Genomic DNA, 12,441 nt, shown 5'->3' with positions numbered 1-12,441 from the left:
CCTTAGGAGTCGGAGGATCTGTGATATGGCTGGCAAAGGTGTATCTAACTTTTGGAGGTGCCAATGGGCCTCAAGAGTGGAGAGGTTGGGGTTGGAGGCGTGGGTCAGTTGGTAGAACACTAGCCAGTGAGTGAAAGCATCAGGTACCAAGCTCAAGTCCAGAATCAGTAGAGTGGAGAAATGGGAGTGTTGGTGGTAGCCTTACGTGACTAGTTGCCATCCTTTCCCATCTCGTGTGGTAGCCCAGAGAGAAGGCTTTCCATCTGGCAGAGGCTCAGAGCTCTTCCTGGAGCCAAGCTCTTTGTTCCTCCTTGATCTCCCTAACTAAAGCAATTATCACCATTTAACAGTCTTTTCTTAACACATCACTTCCACTCCGAAACACCACTTTCGTTTGCCAAGCGCCACAATGTGACATCCTGGCAAATGCTCAGCATTGACTGCCAAATTATGTAAGTCCTTGGTTGGGCTCAGTCCCTGATAGAGCAAGTGCGCATCTGTGTGGGTGCGTGTGCGTGCTTGTGTCTGTACGTGTGTGTGTGTGTGTGTGTGTGTGTGTGTGTGTGAGGATCGTCTGCATGGCTCAGTGCCTGGAAGTGGAGAACAGCTGTCCTTGGATTCATTAATGAATCCAGTGTTTACACTGTGATTGTGAAGGAAAGCTGCCTTTGCTTAAGACCCCAGTGCCCAGCTGAGAAATGACGCTGTGTTGCTTTCTGTAAACATATTGGATTGAGGTTTGTTGTTAAGGAAATGTAAATTGTGGACATTTTATAGAAGTCAACTATGTAGAGTAATTTACCAGCATGGAGCCAAGATGGTAGTAAACCTGAGTGGCCTTAACTCAAAATATTGAAATATAGTGAGTGCCCTCTGTAGTAGCCACAGCAATTGAAAAGAACTGTAAAACCCCCAGACGAGATTTTTTATTAATAAATGTTAGGTGAAGTGTACAAAGAGATTTTTGTGGTGAGTTAAAATGATTGGCAAATAGCACACTCAGAATCCCAGAGGATAAGTTTGATTGTATAGAAGGTCTTAAATTGTTTTTTTTTCTGGGGCTGGGAATGCAGCTTAGTGGTAGAGTGCTTGCCTAGCATGCATGAAGCCCTAGGTTCGATTCCTCAGCACCACATAAACAGAAAACTCCAGAAGTGGTGCTGTGACTCAAGTGGTAGAGTGCTAGCCTTGAGCACAAAGAAGCCAAGGACAGTGCTCAGGCCCTGAGTCCAAACCCCAGGACTGACAAATAATTTTTTAAAAAATAGAATATATATAGGGATCCTATATTAATAAATATTAGATGAATATACACTGTTACATAATGTATAATACATAATTATATATAACATATAACCGACTAGAATATAATGCACAGAAATTATACATTAATATATAAAATCAATATACATTAATGTACAATACATAATTGTATATAACATAGTAGAATCAATATAAAGAATTATCTTATATGTATAATAAAACACTCAACTTTCCATAAAATATATTTCCTCTCTATGTAATCACACATATAATTATTATATATAGTATATACTACATATTATATCATATATCATACAATGTATATATGATATATGTTATGTTCCATAAGATTATATATTTCACAAAACTGTCTCCAGGAAATAATCATATACACGTATTATATGTTATAGTTTATAATATTATATAGTATATATAATAGTTGTAGTACTGGAGATTGAACTCAGGGCCTTGTACATGCTAAGTATACTTCCAGCCTGAATTTTATCCTAGCAGTAAACTTATCAAGCTTGGTAAACCTGAATTTCTTATTGTTGCTGTTGGGGCTTGAACTCAGGGCCTGGGTGCTGCCTCTGAGCTCTTTTGTTCAAGGCTAACATTCTACCACTAGTGCCACAGCTCCACTTCTGGTTTTCTCATGGTTAATTGGAGGTAAGAGTCTCACAGACTTTGAGTAGCAATCCTCAGATCTCAGTCTCCTGAGTAGGTGGGATTACCAATGAGCCACTGGCGTCTGGCTTATATTTATTATTTTTAATTATATTTTTATTCTTTTTAGGTCATTGTACAGAGGACTTCCATTCAACAAGTCAGTTTATAAGTATAACAAATCTTGATGGATGTCACCCCTTTCATCTTTCTCCCTCCTGAGAAGTTATTTTATATCTAAAAATCAGAATAGTACTTGTAGAAAAGAGACATAATTCGAGGAAAAGGAAAAACTATTGGAATAATTTGGCAAAGTGTTGCCAACATGTCTCCAAAAGTAAAGCAAAACAGATGATGGGCTTGAGAAACTTGCGGAATGAGAAATTCATTTGGACGCTGTACTATCTAGCATATGTAAAACCGGCTAATAACACTTGTAGCCAGGAATAGTATTTAGCAACATGGAGTTAAGTACTAGAAGAAACACCTAAAAAAAACTGCATTTGTTTTCCTGCTGGAGCGTGTGTTCTGCATTGAGGAAGCAAAGTTAGACAGTACATTTTCATGATACCTTATTTTGTTTTGATTACAAATGAAGCTGGAATTGGTGCAGTCATGATAAATATCTCAGATGAATATATGACTCTGAGTTATCCCACCTTAAAAAAATGGAAGGGCATGATAATTTCATAGGGTTTTCATTCACAAGTATAATTATTGGGCCGGGATATATTGGTGGTAGGCCACATTCCCAAGATTGCAAAGGCCAAGCAGAGAGAAAAATAAACAAGCATGCATTATAGCTGAGCTAAGCTGTAATTTGGGTTACATTAATGGATGTATTTTGGATACCATACTTGAAAGTGGAGGTCTACACTGGGATCCTAATAAAACATTGACAAAAACTTATTCCTCTAGCAGGGTGCTGGTGGCTCACGCCTGTAAATCCTAGCTACTCAGGAGGCTGAGATCTGAGGATCATGGTTCCAAGCCAGCCTGGCAGGAAAGCTTGTGATACTTTTATCTCCAATAAACCACCAAAAAGCCAGATGTGGAGCTGTAGCTCAAGTGGTACAGTGCCTTGAGCATAAAAGCTCAGGGATAATATCTAAGTCCTAAGTGCAAGCCCTACTAGTAGCACACACATCTGTACAAATTATCCATGTATTTGTCCACCAAGAAACCCTCAATCAATTCAAAAGGGTAGCTTTCAGGCCATTAAAAAAAATTTTTTTTTTGGTCAGTCCTGGGCCTTGGACTCAGGGCCTGAGCACCGTCCCTGGCTTCTTCCCGCTCAAGGCTAGCACTCTGCCACCTGAGCCACAGCGCCACTTCTGGCCGTTTTCCATATATGTGGTGCTGGGGAATCGAACCGAGAGCTTCATATGTAGGAGGCAAGCGCTCTTGCCACTAGGCCATATTCCCAGCCCCATTAAAATTTTTTTTAAGCCACAATATGAGTGCAGATTAATAGCATTTAGAAATAAAGGCCTTCCAGCCTCAACAGCAGAACAAATACTAGCTGTGAGGGGAAAATGAAATTCTGAAAATGTTTCTTTAGATCTAGAAAAGAACTCCAAACCACAAGTGGGAATTATGTAGATACCAGTCCCAGAAACATTACTGTGCTGTCTTCCCAAGGTGATTCTTGTTTCTTTTTTCACTAACAAAGCACTGATTTTTTGTTGAGTGTGTCGATGGCCAGCTAAAACTACTGATTTCCCAACCTCAATTGTCACTGGGGGTGGCCCTGTGATCAAGCCCTCAGCAACAAGATGTAAAGGATTAAGAGATTAGTTCACGGTGGGTCTAGATGTGTCTAGACGTGTCTGGATGAGTCCTTTAGCATGTGTGATGCTGGATCAGACAGCTTTGTAATCATAAGGTGTCTAATGTATGCTTGGGACAGTGGAGTAGAGTGATAAGAGGTGTTCTTAATAAGTATTCTGGGGTCTGTTTTAGCTCTGGACTTGTTGCCTCTGTTGAGGGTAGAAAAATCCTAACTTCAGTTGTATTTTATTATTTATTTATTTATTTTTGGTTGGTCATAGGGCTTGAACTCAGGGCCTGGGTGTGGTCCCTGAGCTCTTTTGCTCAAGGCTAGCACTCTCCCACTTTGAATCACAGCACCACTTCACATGGTTAATGGATAAGAGTCTCATGGACTTTCCCGCCTGCTTTGACCCTCAGATCTCAGCCTCCTGATTAGCTAGGATTATAGACGTGAGCCACCGGTGCCTGGCCTAACTTCAGTTTTAGGCTAGCACATAGGCTGTCTTTGTTAGGAGTTAACATAATTCCTGTGTGACAATTACCTATCATAAGCTGAGTCATTAAAGAACCAAAGTACATTCATGAAATATCCATGAAGTTCTAAGTTCTTGACTTCAGAACAACAAAGTAAAAGCAGAAGGAAATGGAATAGCCTTTCTTTACCTGGGTTTCAGGTACTAGTGGTCAACCGCGGTCTGAAATATCCTCTGGAAAATCCCAGAAATAAATAATGCGTAAGTTTTGAGTGCTGCTCTGAGTAGCATGACGAAATCTCACACCATTCAACCCAGGATGCAAATCACTCATTCTTTTGTCCAGTGACCCCACGCTGTAGGCTCCACCCAGTCACTTAGCAGCTGTCTAAGCTGGCAAGCTGGCAGAGCTGGTGTTCAGGTATCTTATTTAATCATTATGCTAAGTACACGAGTAGTGATGTGTGTGTGTGTGTGTGTGTGTGTGTGTGTGTGCACGCACGCATGCCAATCCTATGGCTTGAACTCAGGGCCTGGGTGCTGTCCCTGAACTTTTTAAACTCAAGGCTAGTGCTCTGCCTTTTGAGCCACAGCTCTGCATCTGGCTTTTTGCTGGCTAATTGTGGATAAGAGTCTCATGGACTCTTCCTGGGTTGGCTTTCAACCAGGATTCTCAGATCTCAGCCTCCTGTGAGTTGTTAGGATTACAGGCGTGAGCCACCAGTGCCCGGCTTGATTTGGATATGCCAAAAGAATCTTCCTTTAAGTGAAAAGTAAGAGTTCAGTAAGGTATTTTCAGGGACCACATTCATGGAACTTTTATCATAGCATGCTATAATTGTTTTATTTATTCTCACTGCATTTAGTCTGATTAACCTAAACACTTTTTTTTGTATAAACGGAAAAGGTATGCACACATATATGAATATGCCTATGATCTATCTGTTTATCTATAGTTTGGTGCCACTGTGACTCTTATTGATAAGATGTTTGTGGGTAAGGTGGCAAGAACTGCTCCAGTAAACATCAAATTGGAACTAAATAAGAGAACTGAAAAAGATAAATGATCAGTATAAGAACTCATTCTTAGCCAGGACCTGGCATCTCAGGCCTGTAATCTTAGCTACTCAGGAGTCTGAGATCTTGAATCACAGTTTGAAGCCATTAGGGCAGAAAAGTCCATCTCTGAAACTATCAACATAAAGTTTGACTGGAGGTGTGGCTCAAGTGGTAGAGCACCAGCTGATGAAGCAAGCTGAGTTAAGTGCAAGGCAGAAAACTAGTTCTTTAGAGAAATAGAAAATATTCACGTATGTTCTAGTGCAATCTATTAATAGAAATACAAATACAGTTAGATGTGGAGATAGGAGTGAGGAAAACCACATACAGTTTTGAAAAGCTTTATGTATGTAAATTTGGAATCATGGATTGAATACATGATTTCCTTTTTTTTTTTTTTTGGAAAATACAGTATCAGATTGACTCCAGAATAGAATAAAATCTTTTAAGAGACAACTGTCCTGTGTGGAGGGGGGTGGAGTTTCCTTTGCTGCTCTGTTTTCTTGTCTTGTCTGTTTTTGGTACTGGGGATCGAACCCAGTACGTTGCACTTGCAAGGCAAGCACTTTGCCACTGAGCTACCTCTCAGCCCCTGCTGCTCTGTTTTCTCAGAATGCTACACATGAGTTTCTGTGGGATGTGTCTTAATGAGCAGCTGAGTGGCCATCTTGTGTATCCTTAAGATGCTAAGCATCTACGCACTAGCTACGCACAGGAAAGTTCAAGGCAATTCTAGTTGCCAACGGGACTTGTCACAAAATGATCAGAATCCTGAGTCTTTATGGTGTGTGTGTGTGTGTGTGTGTGTGTGTGTGTGTGTGTGTGTGTGTATTGCTATGAGCAACTGGGACCTGAACTCAGAGCCTGGGCACTCTTGCTTAGCTTTTTCACTCTGGCTTGGTACTCTGCTACTTGAGCCTCAGCTCCACTTTATGGTGTTTTGTTGGTCAATTACAGATGAGTCTCATGGACTTTTCTAAAGCCCAGGCTGTCTTCAAACCATGATCTTCAGATCTCAGCCTCCTGAGTAGCAAGGATTACAGGTGTGTGAGCCACCAGGACCCAGCTCATCCTTTTTTTTTTTTAAATCATTTTTCATATGAATATACGACTTTACTGCTTTTTTGGTAAGAAAAAAATGAAACAATTTAAATAATTTACTCTCCTTGTAACCTTTACGCACAATTAATTCCTAAGAAGTAAAACTATTTGAAACCTTGCATTCAAATAGTGCTAAAGACTTCCGAGCAAGTTTGTGTGTTAAAAAAAAAAAAAGCTGTAGGAAAGAGAGAGAGGAAAAAACAACAACACTAAACCTGTGAGTGCTTTAACTATCTGTGTGGAAAAGTACCTTGTTCTCCAATGCTGGTATGCAGACCATCCTATTGGTTAAAAATAAATAGCATTAAGCAAGGAAAGCAAACTAGCATTGAACTAGAAACAGAAGAGCCCAGCTGTGCATGCCAAGGCATCTGATCTTTACACTAGTGACTGCCTTCAGGCCAGGCTTCTGTTTGGGGCAGTCAAGCTCAAGGGCGTCCAGCAGGGTGTGCTTGGATGGGTCAGGGTCAAGGTCAGGGTTAGGGTCAGAGGAAGGCAGCCATTCAGCCTTGGGTTTTGGAGTGCTTGCTGTGTAAAGTGAGTGGTTCTCTCTCTCTTCTTTTCCTTCCTTCCTTCCTTCCTTCCTTTCTTTCTTTCTTTCTTTCTTTCTTTCTTTCTCTCTCTCTCTCTCTCTCTCTTTCTTTCTTTCTTTCCTTCTTTCTTTCCTTCTTTCTTCCTTCCTTCCTCAGGGTCCTGAGCACTGCCCCTCAGCTCATTTTCTCAAGGCTAGTGCCCTACCACGTTGAGCCACATCTCCACTTCTGGTTTTCTGGTGATTCATTGGCGCCAAGAGTCTCACAGACTTTCCTGCCCCGGCTGGCTTTGAACCCTGATCCTCACATCTCAGTCCCCCTAGTTAGCTAGGCATGGTGCCCAGCTGTTTGTTTATCTGTTGTTGTTGTTTTTAATTGCATTTTATTTTTTGGTTGGTCATGGGGTTTGAACTCCTGGCCCCGGGTGCTGCCCTTGAAACTCTTTTGCTCAAGGCTAGGGGGCCTCTTGATTCAGTCACAGCGCCACCCCTTAAGTGCCTGATTTTCTTGGATAGGCCTCCCCCCAGCACAATCCCAATCTCCGTGTCAACAGCTGGCATCCGGACTCAATGTCTCTCTCTCTCTCCCCGTCGGGCAGCTGGTACAGGTGAGCCATGGAGGTCTACTTCGGCGAGTACCAGCACGTGCAGCAGGAGTATGGCGTCCACCTGAGGCTGGCCAGCGACGAGACCAAATCCTCGAGGACCTCGCAGCCGTCTAAGGCGGGCTCGTACGGCGTCAGCATCAGGGTGCAGGGCATCGACGGCCACCCGTACATCGTCCTCAACAACACGGAGCGCTGCCTGGCGCGCCCCTCCTCCTTCCCCGACGGCCACGAGGGCCACGGTGCCGCGCCCTTTCCCGCTCCCGGCGCCGCCCCCCCGCAGATCCCCGAGCACCCCCCGTACGCCCCGCCGGGCCCCGCACGCCGCCTCCAGCCGCCCCCCCTCCACCAGGGCCGGAACGGGGTCCTGGATCGGAAAGCCGGCCCGGGGAAGCCGTCCCCCCTGCTCAACTGCCAGAAGCACCCGGAGCTGCTGCAGCCCTACGACCCTCGCCAGCACCAGCGCCCCCCCGACGGCCCCTGGCTGAGGAAGGCGACGGAGGAGGAGGAGACCCCCGGGCGGGCGTCGTGGCCGGGCTCCCCCCACCCCAGCCCCCCCGCCGGGGAGGACCTGGACCAGGAGGCCCGCGTCACCGCCATCCGGCTCTGCAGCTCGGTGGTCATCGAGGATCCCCACCAGCAGACCTCGGTGTGCGTGAACGTGCAGAGCCGTTCCAAAGACGGGGCGGGGGGGGACGAGGCCTGCGCCCCCCCGGCGGCTCCTCACAGCCCCCCGGGCCACCCCGAAATCAGGAGGGCCAGGCCGGACGTCCTGCCCTTCCGGAGACAGGACTCGGCGGGGCCCGTCCTGGAGGGGGGCCGGGGGTCGCGCCGGTCCTCCTCGGCCTCCACCACCCCCACCTCGGCCCACTCGCTCTACCGCTTCCTCCTCGACGACCAGGACCACGTGAACCGGCACGAGAACCGGAGGTACATCCCGTTCCTGCCGGGCACCGGGCGGGACATCGACACGGGCTCCCTGCCCGGCGTGGACGCGTTGATCGAGAAGTTCGACGGGAGGTCCGGGCTGCTGCCGCCCCCCACGTCGTCGTCCCGGAGAGGCCGGTCCGGGAAGCGCGGGCGGCTGGCCCCCGAGGACCGCAGACGGTCCCGCAGCGTGGACAGCGCCTTCCCCTTCGGGCTGCAGGGCGACGCCGCGTACCTGAGCGAATTCACCAGGAACCTGGGCAAGTCCAGCGAGCACCTGCTGCGGCCGTCGCAGCTGTGCGGGGCCCGGAAGACGCCCGCGGCGGGGACGCCGCCGCCCCCCGGGGCCCGGCCCCCCGCAGACGCGCGCCCCGCCAAGGCCCAGGGCGCAAAGCTGCAGCCCGCCCCGCCGGGCGCGCCCCCCAGGCCTCCCCACCCGGACCCCCAGCTGCCCCGAAGCAAAGGGAGCCCGGAGTGGGTGGCCGCCCCCCCGGGGGGTGCGTCCTCCTCCTCCTCCTCCTCCTCCTCCTCCCCGCCCGGGCCCAGCAAGAAAGAAGAAGAAGTCAAAACGGCCACCGCCACCCTGATGCTGCAGAATCGGGGGGCGGCGGCCACCTCGCCCGATTCCTCCGCCACCAAGAGGATTGCTGGCAAGTCGTTTCCTTCCAGTGCGCATGCTCAGGTAGCACCCGTGTGATTGGGGGTGGGGTGGGGGTGGGGGTGGGGGTGGGGGTGGTGGTGGTGGTGTTTTGTTTGGGTTATTTTTATTTTTATTTATTTATTTTTTTTGCCATCCTAGGGCTGGTAGTCTGGCCCTGGATGCTGGCTGTCCCTGAGCTCCTTTTACTCAAAACTACTAGGCCTTTACAACTTGAAGCCCAGCTCCACTCGTATGTGTGTGTGTGTGTGTGTTTCATTGGAGATAGGGGTCTTAATGGACTTTCCTGCCTGCGCTGGCTTTGAACCACCACCCTCAGATCTCAGCCTCCCAAATAGGCATGAGCCACTAGGGCCTGGCTTGGTTGTTTATTTTATTCTTTCATTCCAAGCGACAGGTGGCTCACTAGTAATGCAAAAACTCTCAGTCTTTGTTTGGTGCTCCTGGGATTAGAACTCAGGGGTTAGCTAGAACCACAGCCCCATCTTCTTCTTCTTCTTTTTTTTTTTTTTCTTTAGAGGTCTTGCATTATTATTTTCAGATAGGATTTTGCTCTTTTTTTTTTTTTTTTTTTTGGCCAGTCCTGGGCCTTGGACTCAGGGCCTGGGCACTGTCCCTGGCTTCTTCCCGCTCAAGGCTAGCACTCTGCCACTTGAGCCACAGCGCCACTTCTGGCCGTTTTCTGTATATGTGGTGCTGGGGAATCGAACGTAGGGCCTCGTGTATCCGAGGCAGGCACTCTTGCCACTAGGCTATATCCCCAGCCCTCTTTTTTTTTTTTTGGTGCCACTTTTTTTTGGAGCACTTTTCCCTGAGCTTTTGTACTCAAGGCTAGTGTTCTAGTACTTGAGCCACAACTCCACTTCAGCTTTTTGTTATTTAATCACTGTTAAGAGTCTTAAGACTTTCGTGGTGATCCTCAGATCTCAGCCTCTTGAATAGCTAGAATTATAGATGTGAGCCACTGGTTCCTGTTGGGTCTTATATATATATTTTTTGGTGGTGGGGGGGGGCTTTCGGGTTGGCCTCCTACCTATGGCCTCCCACATAGCTGGAATTATAAGTGTGAATCATCACTCCCAGCTTTTTTTTTTTTTTTTGTGTGTGTGTGTGTGTATTTGTCAGTCATTGGACTTGAACTCAGGACCTAGGCACTGTCCCTGAGCTCTTTTGCTCAAGGCTAGCACTCTACCACTTTGAACCACAGAGCCACTTCTGGTTTTTGAGTGAGGACTTTTCTGCCCATGCTGGCTTTGAACTACGATCCTTACTTCTCAGCTTCCTGGGTAGCTAGGATTCCAGGTGTGAGCCACCAGTGTCCAGCCCAGGTTATTTGTTGAGATGGAAGTCTCTTTTTCCCGTGGGCTGGCCTGAGGTCTGTGATCCTTCTGTCTCTGTCAGCCAAGTGGCTGAGATTGCAGTTATCTATCATTTTATGCAGCTCAGAGCCTCAATCCTTTATCGCTAAATGTGTTTCTGATTTTCTTAGGATTTGATTATGTACTACTGCCAATTACCTAGTTTTCTCCTCCTCCTCCTCTTCTTCTTGGTATCTTATTTATTTATTTAAAAAAATCATATGTAAGTAGTTGTACCAAGGAGTTACAATTCAGCATGTCAGTCCTGTGACATCGTTTTCTAGATTATTTTTCATACTATTGGATCACACTGCGGCTCTCCAGTAACAAACAGACACTAGAGAAACGTGAAGAGCCTCAATTTCTCTGAAAGTGTATGAAACCGGGAGGTATGGGGAATTAAGTTTCCTAAACTGGCCTTGACCTGTGACCTTCCTGCCCTCTGCCTCGTGAGTGCCTGGACTTTTTCCATTGTGAGGTATGGAGAAGTGTTTTCCACGCAGAAGGTCCTGTGGTTCGGTTTGGATTTCCACCTCAATATTGTAAGTCATGAGGCTGAGCGACGAGGCACGTCGATATCTGGTCTGAACTCGAGGCTAATCCTCAGGGAGGTTAATGGCAGAGTGATGGAATCTTTTAAGTGGTACTTTCAGTGTTTCAGTAGTGTCAATAAAAAATAATCATCACGATGGAGAGGATGACAGAGTCAGCTAAGTGCCAGGCTCCGTGTGTCCTGTGTTAGAGGAATACACCGGCGGCATGAGGGTAGGTGATGAGAGCTTCGGTTTATAGGTGAGAAAATGGAGGGGAAGAGAAGTTAAGGCACTTGCCCAGGGTCACGGACGAATAACCAGTGTTGGAACTGATTCCCGGAGAAGTCGTGTTTGGGAAGTAGCCCTGGGGTGGGATGCACTTGTTCCAACGCACGGCCATCTTCCTGCAGCCTCACCTGCATCTCATTATAGACAATATTCTGTTCCAGGCGACCCCAGATCTCCTAAAGGGCCAGCAAGAGCTCACTCGACAAACCAATGAGGAGACAGCCAAGCAGATACTCTACAATTACCTCAAAGAAGGGTGAGTCTTTCCCCTCCCTTCGTCTCCCCTTTTTTGGCCAGTTGTGGGGCTTGAACTCTGGGCCTGGGTACAGTCCCTGAGCTCTTCACCTCAAGGCTAGTGCTCTACCACTTGAGCCACAGCCCCACTTCAGATTTTCTGGTGGTTCATTGGAGATAAGAGTCTCATGGACTTTCCTGCCTTGGCTGGCATTGAACAGAGGTCCCCAGATCTCAGCCTCATGAGTAGCTAGGATGACAGGTGTGAGCCACCAGCACCTGGCTTCCTCCTCTTCTTTGGCTCCTCCTCCTTCATCTCTTCTTCCTCTTTTTCTTCTTCTTTCTCTCTTCCCTCTCTTCTTCCACATATGACCCATTTGGAGAGGATCTATTCTTTACTTACTTTGGCTGTTGAGTCCCGGGGTCTAGTTTGCGGTCCTTTCTTTGATATTCGAAATTCTAGTACCTTAGATGCTGGAGTTGTAGGGGAAGAAGTTGATGTGTTTGTTTCAGGTTCCATCAGAAGATTAAGAAGTAGAAAAAAAAAATCAAGGCACCAGTGGCTCAACCTGTAATTCTAGCTATTCACAAGGCGGAGATCTGAGGATCATGGTTCAAAGCCAGCCAGGACAGAAAAGTCCATCAAACTCTTATCTCCAATGAACCACCGATAAGCTGGGCAGAAGTAGAAGTGGCTCAATTGGTAGAGCTCTGGCTTTGTGTAAAAAAGCTCAGTGCCCAGGCCCTGAGTTTAAGCTCCAGGACTGACAAAAAAACAAACAAACAAACAAAAAACAACAACAAAAAAAGCTTTACAGGCGGATGTGACAAGAAGTCAGCCAGCTGACTCATAATCCTGGCTATCAAACTCTTTTATTTTTGTATTGTCCCTTACAAGTATTTGTGTATTGTATGGCTAACACATGTCAAGATCTAACATGAGGGCTCTTAAAGAAAGAATGGCAGGGATT

At 46.8% G+C, this 12,441-nt stretch overlaps 1 protein-coding gene across 2 annotated transcripts in view; it reads left to right on the top strand.

Moving 5' to 3' along the window:
* The window catches only part of Cgnl1 (cingulin like 1), a 67,005-nt gene that overhangs the window by 3,915 nt on the left and 50,649 nt on the right, over nucleotides 1–12,441 (top strand). For both annotated transcript variants that reach the window (XM_048333180.1, XM_048333181.1), the window contains exons 2-3: nucleotides 7,449–9,081; nucleotides 11,398–11,492. In XM_048333180.1, coding sequence (XP_048189137.1) covers nucleotides 7,483–9,081; nucleotides 11,398–11,492 — 1,694 coding nt within the window. In that variant the 5' untranslated portion in view covers nucleotides 7,449–7,482. The remainder of the gene's footprint in view (nucleotides 1–7,448; nucleotides 9,082–11,397; nucleotides 11,493–12,441) is intronic.

The sequence above is a fragment of the Perognathus longimembris genome, chromosome 23 (assembly GCF_023159225.1).
Source record: "Perognathus longimembris pacificus isolate PPM17 chromosome 23, ASM2315922v1, whole genome shotgun sequence".
In the NCBI taxonomy this organism is placed as follows: Eukaryota; Metazoa; Chordata; class Mammalia; order Rodentia; family Heteromyidae; genus Perognathus; species Perognathus longimembris.
The sequence above is the reverse complement of the archived record's forward strand: the minus strand, read 5'-3'. Positions and strand labels throughout refer to the sequence as shown.